The sequence below is a fragment of the Lytechinus variegatus genome, chromosome 6 (assembly GCF_018143015.1).
Source record: "Lytechinus variegatus isolate NC3 chromosome 6, Lvar_3.0, whole genome shotgun sequence".
Taxonomy (NCBI): domain Eukaryota; kingdom Metazoa; phylum Echinodermata; class Echinoidea; order Temnopleuroida; family Toxopneustidae; genus Lytechinus; species Lytechinus variegatus.
The window spans coordinates 2,589,384-2,604,095 of NC_054745.1; the positions used below are offsets into that span (position 1 = coordinate 2,589,384).

General features: G+C 36.7%; 1 protein-coding gene across 1 annotated transcript in view; it reads right to left on the bottom strand.

Annotated features, from left to right (window-relative positions):
- The window catches only part of LOC121416732 (probable serine/threonine-protein kinase roco4), a 59,331-nt gene that overhangs the window by 17,363 nt on the left and 27,256 nt on the right, over positions 1–14,712 (bottom strand). The window contains exons 8-13 of the mRNA XM_041610192.1: positions 14,121–14,222; positions 12,429–12,629; positions 9,165–9,278; positions 7,916–8,050; positions 7,359–7,565; positions 5,410–5,601 (exon numbers count right to left, since the gene is read on the bottom strand). Coding sequence (XP_041466126.1) covers positions 5,410–5,601; positions 7,359–7,565; positions 7,916–8,050; positions 9,165–9,278; positions 12,429–12,629; positions 14,121–14,222 — 951 coding nt within the window. The remainder of the gene's footprint in view (positions 1–5,409; positions 5,602–7,358; positions 7,566–7,915; positions 8,051–9,164; positions 9,279–12,428; positions 12,630–14,120; positions 14,223–14,712) is intronic.

A 14,712-nucleotide genomic window follows, 5' to 3' on the forward strand; every position in this document is an offset into this window, starting at 1 on the left:
AAAACATTAAAAAGACTCCTTCACAGGTAGAAATATTGAAAGTCGGTAACGCAAACCATCAACACTTCTTTGACAAGAAGAACCTATAAACCTGTTATTTTAAAACAATTCATCTAACAAGAAGCTAAGAATTATGAAACATTTGGTGCACATTCCAGATTAAGATGTGGCTTTAGTTTTAATACAGTAAGCAAAAAAAAAATATGCAAAGATAATTTACACAAGAACGACTTGTAATTTTACTATTTAGGCCCTAACTCTGTGCACTCCCTTTGTCTAGGGGGTTATTGTCCCCGGGGCAGGGTAATTGTTCCCGTTGGTAATTGTCCTCTGGGGTAATTATCCGGGGGTAATTGTCCTCGGGGGGGGGGGGGGAATTTCCCTAAGGGGTAATTGTCCGGGGGTAGTTGTCCGGGGGTAATTGTCCAGGGGGTAATTGTCCGGGGAAATTGCCCTAGGGGTAGTTGTCCGGGGGGGGAATTGTCCTCAGGGGGTAATCGTCCTCGGGGTAGTTTTACAGGGGGTAGTTGTCCGGGAGTAATTGTCTAGGGGTAATTGTCCTCAGGGGGTAATTGTCCTCGGGGGGTAATTGTCCTCAGGGGGTAATTGTCCAGGGGGTAATTGTCCTCGGGTGGGTAAAATTGTCAGGGATTAGTTGTCCGGAAGGGTGATTGTCCATGGGGTAATTGTCCTAGAACCAATGATTGGACCTATTGGTGATTGGACCCGTGGCAACGATACCAAATGAGTATTAGCCGAAATGGATTTAGACAAAGTGATAGCGAACCAACTGAAGTTAGACCAAATGGAACATGGACGAAAATGAGAGTACACCAAGTGGTTATTAGACCAATTGGCTATTAGACCAAAAGGTAATAGACGTAATGATATTGGACAAAATGGATATTGGACCAACTGAAAAAAATACAATTTAGACTAAATGATAATAAACACAACGGCTATTAGACCAACTGGCTATTAGACGAGATGGTAATTAGACGAAATGGTTATTGGACTATGTTGATAGTTGACTAACTAATGGTAGACGAAATGATATCAGACCATGCGATAGTGGGGAAAAGGCAGTAGACGAAATGGCAATATAGCGACAAATATCCATACAAAGAGTAATCCTGATTTCAAAATAATTTCATTCTCTTTTTCGTGTCTCAAAATACTAAGTAAAAGCATGTTTTATATCTTATCTGTAGCTCAAGTCCTGAAGAAAATACCGCTGTGACATTATGCGTTGCGACATGTGACATTATGCGTTAACGATTTGCTGCGACATTATGCGTTGCGACATGTGACATTATGCGTTAGAAAAACTACGACATTATGCGTTGACTGCGACATTATGCGTCGGACGCTCTTGGCATAATGTCGCAGATTGCGACATTATGCGTCGGACGCTCTTGGCATAATGTCGCAGATTGCGACATTATGCGTTGCTGCGACATTATGCGTTGGTGCGACATTCCCGACCTTTCGTTTGAGGACGCGTACGCTTATTTAGAACGGTAGTTCATTTTGGAAGAGACTTTTGGGCCCGTCGTCATGGTCGTTAAACTCCGTCCTGTAATGCAAATTGTGTGACATGAGATTTTTTTTCGTTTCGCATCTGGAACGGAAACATTCAATTTGCGTTTCGTGTGCAAAATTCTGGTTGCTACTATGGTAACAGCGATATATCTGATTTAGGACGACTTTCCAAATCCAAATTTGCTTCCTCCCAGAGCTCGAGAGGCCGCCCGGGGGACCCACTTCCATTGAATGGTGGATACCAGGCGCGACCACACGTAAAAAGGGAAAGAGTGGGTATACGTATAGGCCTATGTAGCGTTATGAGGGTGTGAGAAACAATGATTAAAATACTGAAAAGGGATATATTTCCACTACGTGTCACAACCCAAATAATTGTTGAGAGATGCATTTTCATAATCTGGAAAAGACCTTCCCTTGTTTAGGGTGCTTTTCGAAACCCCATGGTCGCGCCTGGTATCCACTCATCAATGGAAGTGTACCCCCGGCAAACCCCCCATTTCTGCGGAAAAGTAAAACATACTGCCCATTACATTGTGTGCTAGAGGCATATCGTTTATGTAGAAGGTGCTGGCAAAAGAAAAAAACTCCGCAAATTTAGACGGTTTATGGCCTGTTGCATGCTGTGTACATGTCAACGCATTGAAAAGGATTCGGTTTGAGAGGTGATCTGAACCATAGAATCAATTGCCAGTGATCCACAAATAATGCACATTAAATGCAATATCGATTCGATGGACTGTAATGATCTATATCTAAGCCTTAATTCGGTAAGTTTTTCCTTACTCAATATGTACTCGATTTGTTTGAAAAACCACTTTCTTATCCATGTCATAATCTACATTTCGCATGTCTCCAGCCAGCTGGAGTCATAGCCATGATACAGGTACAGTCCCGCCGCGAGCTTAGGCAGGCAAATGGCATGGCATGCTGGTATCGTATGAAAGAGCTTTGCACACGAAAAGCAAGATCTATAGGGCCTGTAACACAAAGCTTGGCAATGATTGTAAAACAGTTTTCTACGTTTGATTGTATTGACTGTAATGTATAATCAATCTAGAAATTCGAGTCTATGATTAATCGTTAACTTTTGAGTTACCCGACTCTAATCTCGCGTTGTAGAGATTTGCGAAAGGTGCCTATTATCGGTTGTAACAGGGCGTGAGAATTGTTTATGTTGTCTTTGTAGTTTAGGAAGTCTGTCGTGTCTTGGAGGTAGGAGGGTAGTCTTGTTACTAGTAGTCGGAGATGGAAGCCTAGGTATTTAGATATTTCAACAGTTGGGCAGGAGCATCCCGATACAATGGGTCGTCCGGGGTTGTTGGGTTTGTGGATTTGGGGCAGGAAGTACATGTTGGGGCAGGATGCATTGGCAGGGATTAGATTACTTTTTACTTTTTTGTCTTCGTCCAGGGTGTGAATAGTCTGTTTAACGAGTTGTACACTCTCAAAACAAATCAGTCAAATTGACTAGACCAGTAGTCAGCTGGGAGCAGCTGATATGGCAATCACTGATATTCACATCTCTGACATATATTCTAGTCAGAAATAACTCTTTTCTAGTAAAATATGACTAGAAAATAGTCAAATATGACTAGAATAACAGTTGCTCCCAGCTGACCCTATTAACCAGTCATTTTTTACTGATTTGTTTTTTGAGTGTAGGTGTTCGTCGGAAAGACTGAAACAACACTATACACATGATTAAATAACACTAGATCAGAAGTAACCAATTACAACAAAAAAAAGACCAAACAGCAAAACCCTCCCATACACCATACATTTCAACCTTCCCGGACATACAGTACACAACATTAACATCACTGCCATCGAAATAGTAAAAAACAAGAAACACGACACCATCATGAAAAGGGAATCTCATTGGATACACAAACTCAAAACATTAAGACCACGTGGTATAAACGCCGACCAATAAACGACCCCCGTCACCCTTTAATGATTTCACCACTCCACACTTGACCTCACTTCACACTTAACTTTACTGTCAACAACACTATACTTACGGACCCTACGGTAACTATATATTCTATACTTCGTTACATATTGACTTACCATTTACCTTGCATGAATAATTGATTATTTTTTTATGGACTATAATTACTTATCTCCGTTTTATATTACATTGCATTGTTTGTAAAATTGTTATAAGTAGGCCTTTTTTTGTATATTGGTCTACATGTAGATCCTGATGAAGGGTATGTGCCCAAAAGCTTGATGAAGACGGGTATTGACCTTGCTATTGTCCTCTCCATACTACTGATCTCAAATATAATTATGAAGGAGACCCGTACACGTACATCGCCAAGATTGATCACATTTATAAATATACATATATATACATATTGTAAAGAAATGGATGAAGAGAACAATGGTAGGCGTAGCTTAAATCAAGGTTCCCCAGAGCTACCCTTTGGAAAAATTGATGATGCCAAACAAATATCTCCGCCGGAAATCGAACCCGGTCCCCCAGATTTGAACGCCGGTGCCCTAAACACTAGACCACAGAGACGGGTTAGTGGCTAGGGCGACTGCGATCCAATGATCATCAGAGAGACAAATTTTCTACGCTATACCAACTATAATGTCCTTCATCGGGTGGGGGCCCGGGTTTGATTCCCGGCAGAGACATTTTTTATCGGCATCATCAATTTTTTAAAAGGGTAGATAGCTCAGGGAACCTTGATTTAAGGTACGCCTACCATTTTCTCTTCATTCTTTACAATATTTAAATAAAAAGAGTTGTTAAAGCTGTTGTACATGTATAACTTCACAAAAATATATATAATATATATATATATATATATAAGTGGCCATAAGAGTAATGATGCATCCTTTTTCTCGAAAATAAAAGGCCAAATAGGCATGATAAATACAGCATAAGTTGGAAACTGTTCCCTTTTAGCAAATTCACTAAAAATCATTTTGTAATAGGTAAGTGTGTAACAGTGACAGTTGCCCTTGAAATTATGTTACTTAAGCCATACAAATGGTAATTTCCAACTTATGCTGTACTCATCATGCCGGTTTGGCTTTTTATTTTCGAGAAAAATGATGCATCATTTTTTTATTATCTTTGTACATCGTAAATTGTAATTGTTTGCTTTTATCCGTGACTTGTGAATGTTTTATTGTAAACATGTTAATTTCAGCCTTCTGGTTTTGTAACATGTATTGTTTTTTATACGAAATAAACCATGATTGAATTGAATTGAATTGATAAGCATGGCAAGAGCCTTACCTTTAATATCATCTACTTCTGCCAAGTTTTCGTTTTTGAACTACCTTAATGGAGCTTGGAGAAAAGATCAATCTTAGTCAGGAATTGGACTACATTAAGATCGCTTCTGGCCAAGGTAACCTTCTTGCCAGATATAACTGCTCAATCTATTTTCAAAGGAGAAAACTTCCCTTATCAAGCAGTTACCAAATAACTTCATTTGGTAATTGCACTTCCAGTGAAAATTTCCCCCTAGAGCAAAATATTCTCTGAAATCTAATGAATAATAGGAAACTTCAACTTAAAGCACATAACCCATTTCACCCTTTAGCATGGCAAAAATCTTACATCAGTATTTATTAAATCCCGTTATTGTTGCTAAATGTGTTCTAAGGAAGTTTCACAGAGGAGCTCAAACTTGTTCATGCAATTGACTAACACTTCCATCTCATCTAGAAACAATGCAAGAAAAAGAAGAATTTCTATCCTTCAAGAGAGAGTTTCCTTGTTTAGTGAATTCACTAGAAATTTTTCATTTCATTAATGTTGCTAAATGGAAACTTTACCCTTAGTAAATCACATTCACTGAATTTCTTATTTTATTAATGATAATGAAAAGAGCTTTTTACTTTATCATCTCTTGTTCTCTCCTCTTCTGGTCGGAACTGTTCTACTGGAGCCTCACAAATGAGATCAAACTTGGCCATGAGTTGGACCAAGGCTTCCTTCTGCTCAAGGAAACCTGTCCACATATGTTGAATCAACCTATCTTCTAGGATGCCATCTTCAAGGGTTGTCCAAGCATCACTCACGATCCCATCCTGAAATAAAAAAAAAAATCACTATGTGACAAGCCTTCCCAAAACCAACAACACGTTGCCAGAAAGGGGTCTCTGTTATGAAGGGCCGTTCATGCCAGAAACCGTCACTCATTCACTCACTCGAGCATGCATATTTTACCACCTGCGTACTCCTTGGGAGAGTAAGTAAAAGAACAGTTTTCCCAATTTAGAGAGCTAAAGTCGCTATAGAGAGCCCCTCACTGAGGTGGTTGTACGTGGATGTACAACTACTCCAGTGAACTACAACCACTCGAGTGAATATACAACCACTTCAGTGATGGGGGTCTCGATAACAATTCTAGCTCTCTGATTGGATAAAACTGTTCATTCACTCATTCTCCCGAGTGAGTGGTGGTAAAATACGTACAAATCATTCACTCTCTCGAATGGGTGAATGAATGACGGCTCATGGCATTAACGGCCCGTCATACTCTGTAAATAGCCACAACATTAGTAGTTTCACATGTTCAGGAAAAAATAAATCTTTGTTTTTCAGGACAATGAAGAGAAAATAAGAATATTTCATATCATAATAAAATGAAAAATAAATAGTGAATGATGTCATCAGTTCCCTCATTTGCATAAACCGAACGGGATGTGCACATAATTATTTTGTAAAATTAAGCGAAAGTTAAAAATGTCATAACTTTTATTATTTTAAATCCGATTTTGATTTTTTTTTTTTAGTTTTTCTTGTGGGAGTTTCTCTTTTTATTAAACTGAACCTTTTGTAGGGGTGGACTTCTCCTTTAAGTGGTTTGCTTTTCAATGCTCCGCCTATTTAACTTATCCATCATTCATATTCCCTTTCAAGTTGGTGCACTGATCCCCAATCAATCATTAAAAAAATCATTACAAAAAGAGCATTAACCTTCTGCATATGCTCAAGTTTGTGATTTGATAAGCCTGGATTGATTAGGGAAATGTCCCTGCCCAGAACATGGATGGTAAAGTTGATATTAACATGATTAAGACAATGCAAATATATAGCTCTACTGCAAACTTGGAATTGCCTGAAATACACCAATATCGCGTATTCAGGGTGCTTATTCAAGACCGCTCTGATAAGCGAGACCAATTTAATTTTCATAAAAGGTTTAATATTAAATAACCTTTTTTACTCATGTATACTTCATTGAAAATACTTCATTTTGGAATTACTTGAACCCTATTTCAGAGGGACATTCTTAGGACGCGCAGCTCTTATTCCCAGTGCATGAAGTATGAAATATTTTTATTTTCTCGTCAATGTCATACAGTATGTGATGAAGTTTCATTCCTCCCTGAACACTTGGAATTTCATTATTTTAACATTCTGAGCTTCAGGCAATGAGGTCCTAATCATCAAATTCGTAAAAATTGAAATATTGTATTATTAAAAAAAAGTGAGTGAGTGACATCATCGACTCTCTCATTTGGATGTAACTGGCTCGTTCATATAACTATTTTGTTAAAAATAAGTGAAAATTTAAAATGTCATAACTTTCTTATTTTACATCCGATTTTGATGAAATTTTTAGCATTGTGCTTGTCTGATTTCTTTCTGTTGATTCAAATCAACATTTTTCTAAGGTAGACTTGACCTTTAAATGTCGAATGTAATTTATTTCATTCACCAGATCTTTGGGGTCAAAGATCGTTATAAATTGACGACATGGTTTAACCATTGGGGATTCAAGTGTCTCTGAAAAGAGGCCTTTCGATCATCAATTGCCCAAGGTCTTTGAATTACTTACCCGTTCTTTAGGGTCCATGATTGTTATGACCTGCTTGAAGACATCGATTAGCCACTGGGGATTCAAGATGACTATGTCTCTGAGGAGAGACTCTTTGTCATCAATATCTCCATAGTAAACTATGTATCCAAGTTCATGATAAAAGGTTAGCATGGCTAAAAGCTCATGCTCAGATTCCACCCCGACATTACGCGTCAGTTCCTTGGTCTGGAAGAATAAAACATGGATTATAAATTCTCTTAAGAAACATTGTATTGCTTGATCAGTGACTATTTTGCTCGTAATCTTAAAAGGCGATTGCGTTTGAAGGGTGGGATATTTTATTTTTATGCTAAAAAATAGATTTTCTAAAAAGGGGGTTTTATTTTGTGAAAAGTGGAAGCTGAAAAGCAAGCTACATCTCCAAAAATATGCACATTTAGGCCATGTTACTGTTATTTTATCCTTTAAAAAACTATGAAAAACTATAATAATGTCCTCGTCATCAAAGCAATATTAACTCGTTTACCCCTGAACTGTATTACACACGTGATGTGGATTTAATAACTGAAATTTACCTCGTCTAAAGACATATAATGAATCTTATCTGCTGCTAGTGCCTTTTCAAATAAAAGCCATCTGATAGGAATCTCTTCACCCATATAAGGCTCTTTCTCAGCAACCTCTTTTATACGTGTCCTTAATGCAATCAGCTAAAAAGGAAATACAATATAAAACATCAATAATAGTGAACGAGATTCATATGGATTATTCAAAGCTTATTAAAGAAATGCAGATGCATATATAAAGGTGTTTAAAGATGGACATGTATTGCAGAGATAGATAACCCTATATGTTATATATGTATATGTATTGCACAATACTCTCAATGAAAGATAATTATGTTGATGAACAGTATGCTAGCAGAAATGACAAGATATGTAATGTAGCATAACACGTATATTTCAAAAGCATGGCCATAACACCGGAATCTTCAGGCTTTTTTTTCTTTGAGTTTGCGAGGCCTGTATATTCTTTCATTTTCTTTCATCCACAGCAGACTACAAATATTGAACAATACTTCTTCGAGCATTATAAAATTAAAAGTAGTTGTTAACTACACATGAGGCGCTGGACCTATCTATACTGACACACCGCATGAGCTACTCGAACGGTCATGAATATTCATAATGCATTGTCTGAGAGAATACATCTTATGATAACAATTTTCTCGTGGATTTTAACATCGCCCTGTCATCAAAAGTAAAAACGCCTCCCATTTTTATTTTAAAAATTAACGTACCCGGTGTTTCATAAAGCCGTTCGTAAGTTACAAATAACTTCACAGGTGAACCTTCATGCTTAATCTTAAACTCTGAAGACCGGTCGCTCACACGGGAATTCAGTTGTGAAATTCGTGATTTTTGTCGCTGACTTCGCAATTTCAGTCGTTGCAAAATAGGACTAGTGTGCTTGCGGTAACTATGGTATTATTCTAAACCCACTCGGCTGCACCTAATGGGTTTAAGGGTTCTAAAGTTACATTCGTGCTAAAAAACCTACCGCTACACTCACATCTGTATATCCCTATGTGCTGACTTGGAGCCTGCGAACATGCTCCAGTAGTGCCTTAATTTATACATAACTTTACCAACGATCCGCACCTGGCGGGTGTTTCATAAACCCGTGTGTAAGTAACTTCTCGAACACATAAACCAGCCTTTTTTAAGTTTATGGCGACTGAGAGGAGATCACCATTCGTTCTTAAAGTCGTTCATAACTTTCGAACATCTTTATGAAACACCTATCTGGTTATACTTCATATACCTCTTCATCTTTATCCTCTAAGCTGTTTTCAACGGCATAGTACTGGGGGACCACATGACATTCAAATGGCTTTCCCTTGATCGTGTTCCGAATAATCTTGAAAGCAGATTTAATCTGGGACGAAAATGAAAACCAAATATGTGTGTATATATTAAAAGGATACTGAGTTTAATGAGTTTTTAAATATGCCTATTTTGTCAAAGTTAACAGCTGGGGAGCATTTCATCAATATTTTTGTCAGATAAATTGGTTGATTTTGATTGGCAGAGATGCATAGTTCTTATTTGTCGAATGAAACAGGAATTGTCAGATAAAATGTGTGACACTTATTTCATGAAAAACACCCTGGGACCGGCATTTCATTCAAAACTAAAGCATAAGGTTTAAGTATTTTAATAAGAATCGTGCCAAAGTAAAATATAATCCATTTTTAAAGATTTAATTATCCTAAGTAATTTTGATAACTCACGTCAGCCCCATATGGCTTTAGTCAGACCTGCTTACGATTTACAGGATACATAAATGCCACCACCGTAAATTCGGCCCAAGCCGTAGGGGGGGGGGTAGTAACATATTGCCCTGAAAATATAAACACAATTGAGGGACACCCCCACACCAAGGGCTACAGGGGCGGATCCAGCTTTCGCCAATAGGGGGGGCCGAAAAATATTTTCATCAAAATTTTTCTTGATTGGCCGCTATAATCTGATTTTTTTGTTGGTTTTTCAGGGGGTAGTCCTATAAAAAGACTGAAGTTTTAAGTATATGTTAGTTGTTATTGTTATAAACAAGATAAGGTATCTCATGTGGTCTTAATATATAATGCGAGCGCGAAGCGCGAGCTAAAATTCTTTGATATTTTATGTCCTTAGAGCTGAAGATTCTGAGCAGTTTTTATAATCATGAACAAAGATAAGTATCCAAGTAATCAATGCGAGCGCGAAGCGCGAGCCAAAATTTTATTATAGTAACGTGAAAAGGGACTCAATTAGGACTGTTTTTAGTGATTAATGAAGAGGATACAAGTATCACCAATTAAATGAGTGCGAGCTCAAATTTTTTATATTCCGACCTGAAAACTGGACAGTCTAAGCGCATATTTATTTAAATAAGGAACAAGCTGTGTGTCTCAAACAATTAAATGCGAGCGCGAAGCGCGAGCTTTTTTTTTTGATATACTGACATGATAAACAGATAAAGGAGCATTTTGACAAATTTTCGAAAGAATTTCCAAAGAGGATAGGTATCTCACAAATCAAACAATGCGAGCGCGCAGCGCGAGCCTGAAAATGTTGATATAACAATTTGTGTAAATCAAACAAAATAATAAAAGCTTGATGTGCGAGCTAAAACATTGTGAGCAAATTGATATAAGAACTGGGTATATTAAGTGTCATTTAACCCTCTTGAATGGGATTCATTACACAGGCAATGCGAGCGCGAAGCGCGAGCGATTTTTTTTATATATAAAGTCTATTCCGATTCTTCCCCTCACCCTTTTCTTATTTCCTTTCGGGGTCGGGCCGGCCGTTACGAGGCTGCATGTAAATTACACATCATGGTTATAATACCTCTTTCTTACTTTTCTTTCTGTTTTTCGTAGTTTCTATCAAGTTAAAGAGTACACTTTTTCTGCAGGTTGTCAAAAAATAGGGGGGGGGGGCCGGGGCCGGCTCGGCCCCCTCCTGGATCCGCGCCTGGGCTATGTATAATCGGGTATAAAACCGTTGACATAATATAATAGTTAAAAGTTCAAAATGCAAGGGAGCGATTTTTTCAGGAATTGGAAGACGAAAACCAAACCTCTTTCAAATGGCGTGTGCTTATCATAATTATCACGTGCAATGTGTTCATAACACTACCATCTTTCGGTTAAATGCCGATCAGGGTTTTTTTTTTTCGACGGCTTATTTTGTTATTGCTTTGTTATGATATTACCTACTGAATAACAGTTAATAATTAAATGCAAGAGTAATTATCAAGATATTCTGTCAAGGGGTATGTAATTATCAAATAAATGTGGCAAATGAGCGAAGTGAGTGAGCCTTTTAAAAATCTTTCAGTCTTTTGAAATAATGTGCATACATTACAAAGCCTGATAAGGGTAAGATTACCAATATTGTAAACTTTAGAACATGATTAAACACCCCAGTTTTTACTGGTAAAAGGTAGGATGAAAATTTGAAATGGGTTCATGATAATCGGGAATAAGTGTGATTAAGAAATGATTTTACGCCATCACAGGCCATAACATAAATATTTAAAAAAAAGAAGATGATGCTAAAAAAATAAAAAGATTGCAAAATAAAATGTTTTGAATAATTGGCACAGCATTCCAATTTTTCTGAGCATATAAGTCTCATATAAAGGGAAGAAATTTTAAAATTTGTTGGAAATATTGCTGTCCTAACTTGCCTCTGTGTGGGGGCTGATAGTATGTACCATCCCAACCCTTCAGAAAAATGGGGGATACATTCCCCTCCCCCCTCCGGAGTAATGCCTGTGGTACATTCAGTCCAACACACAACATACATATGTCGATATACAGGCTTACATTGCTAATTATTAGGGTTAGTTTTCAAGACGTAACAAAGGTTATTATCAGGTATTTGGCCTAACTTTGGCTTGATAAACTAACATAAATGACAGTGATTTGTATAAAAGTATGCATGTTTGCTTGGGCAAGTGAAAAACTAACAATAAACTTAGACATTCATTGCTCTTAAAACCCACCCAGGCCTGTAAATGATATTCTATCATTTTTAAAATAAATTCAATCTAATGAGTTTCCAATAAGGAATTATTGGAATTCACTTATATATTAGTACTTTTCTCTACCAATAGTATGACACAAAAAGGTTAATGGAATCACATCTTTTATTGAGTTGAGTAAGGTTAAGAACTGGAGGAAATTTACATGCATGGATAATTATCCTTTTACCGAACATTTTGAATAAATGGACACATACATACCACTAAAAGTCGTCAAAATACAAATGGAAAATACAAACATATCTTTAAGAAATAAATATTTACAAATTTTGCTACTTTCCAATATGTAAGGATTGTTATCTGTAAGTCCATGTTTGGTATAAACAATGATGGTCAGATATACAATCATCATGTCAAGAAGATGTGTATTTATATTTGCCAATGTGTATACACGAAAACAAAATTGTATACCATACAGTACATGTAACTTTATTAGTCTTTTTATGTTAACAGAATTAAAATTGTATTAGGAATGCACATGAAAGTAATTACCTTCTTCTTTTGTTCATTTGCATCCCCCGTCACACTGTCTCGATGCGTTCCAACAATTAATATTGGTGGAGATTTCTGTTTGGCTTTGGATGTGTTCTTATTCAAGACTGATGGGGGTGGCACAGCATGTGCAAAGATGGAGCACAACCAGAAGTTGATGAATTCGAGACATGTCAACTCTGCCTTGGCACCTCCTTTAGCCTGATAGTGGGTTATTGAAAATAATGAGAATGATGGATCGGATCTTAATGAAATAATTGGTTGAGAGCGGTCATGTGACCATGCATTTATTTTGGCTAATGCCCAATTTTGCTTGTGACTAGAAATGTGATTACATATGATAGTCCGGGAGCAAGGACCTGAGAAAAAAATGAGTTCGTACAACACACACCACAGATAAGGGTTGCTACCATCGTTAGTTAGTATGGACCCTCTAGATCACTGTTAGGTAGGCTGAAATTGTGATATCACTTTTTTTCTATTACTGTTTAAATTAAAGAGGAATGTAAGATATCAAAACTTTGAAAAAAAAGTTTTTAGGCGAAGGTGAAATGTAAATTGCCATATCCCCACTTATTTACGTCATAAATACGTCATTCGTGTATCAAATATGTTGTTGGGTGACAGCTCTAGCGTTACAGCAGTATTTAAAAGTGGAATTGAGATATCGAACCTTCAAAATGCATCAATGGAGAGTGTCCATTTCTATCTAAAGTAGATTTTAAAAAAATTGAGACCAACAATTGATTTGTGTGTTTAAACATGTGGTGCTCTATAAAACTGTACTTGGATTAATTATGCATTATTCATAACAAGATTAAGATTTGTAAACATTTTCAGAAATGTTCTCACTAGCCTGCGGGCTACTATTTACAATCTTGCAGTGCCTTTATAGTTTGGGATTCAACGCTGCTTGAATCAATTAAAATTACTTTTTTACTGGCGATATTATTTGATCCAAACCAATTTCATTACCACTGGCGCAGGACCCTGCCCTTAAAAAATAAAATTATGGGGCCAGACATGGAGTATGGGGCAAAATGTCTAAGGATTTGTGTGCGACCGAAGCGATTGAGCCATTTTTTAAATATTTTTTGGACAGATTATCACATGTTATCCAGAAAATATAATATTTTCTCCTTTTCCTTTCTTTTTCTTTTGTTCTAACTTTTTTTTCAAGAAATTTGTTTAGGGGTTATGGCCCCAAGCCCCCCCCCCATTTTACAGAAGTATTCCTTACTGAACATCATAACATGTAATGTTTCCAAGTCGAGTATCCCCTCACCGTCTTTGTTTACATCTCCCCCCTATAAGTATGATGATCTCCGCCACTTAAATAACAAGTATCAAAAGGAAACTTGATGATAGGACCAGTGATACGACAAACAATTCAAAGTAAAAATTTATGTGACTAATTCATAACACGACAGGGCCACGCCATGTCGTTCCAGACTTCTTTTAGAATGCATGCATGGGTGTGAGGTTATGATATTAAAACGTGTAAACAATTTTATTTTTTTTTTTATTTATTACAAACCTGAAAAGCAGCAATAAATTGTGAATCTAAAGCATAAAGGCTAAAGATATGTCATTTGATTAAATGAGCTACACGTAAGCACTATTTACTTGTGTATTTATTTATTTAAAGTTTTTGGGGGTATGGGCTGGTTGTAAAGTAAAATAAAGAAATACCATCTCATAGTATTCGTCTCTGGACTCTGGGGGGACAATTGAATCCAAACTTTTACTCAGATCAAAGACAACCACATAGATGGCTCGCCAATTTAGAAAAACCTGAAATAGAATCGAAATGATGAATAGGTGATTATTCAAGCAATGCCTACTGATGTATCTTTTATAGACCAGGTGTTGCGTAAATATACTACCTACAAGTATTCCCAGGCGCTGAATCATCTATATAGATGTATCATTCAGGAGAAGAAAAAATGTTACAAATCATGTATAAATGTATTTATATCTGAAGCACCTAGCAAATGGCCGTATATATATATATATATATATATACATATATATATATATATATATATATATATATATATATATATATATATATATATATATTAGGCCAAGTTCATAAGGTGAAGGTTTTAAAGTATTAACTGGAGCAATCCAAAGGTAGTCAATGATTTTTTTTATCAGACAGTTAGTTACGAATAAATGTCAATAATATTGTAGCACACAGCAAATACTTCATGGGGGCATCCATTTTCTGGTAATCACAAAGTTTGAAAGGGGCACATTTCCTAAAGCGCTATCCAAACAA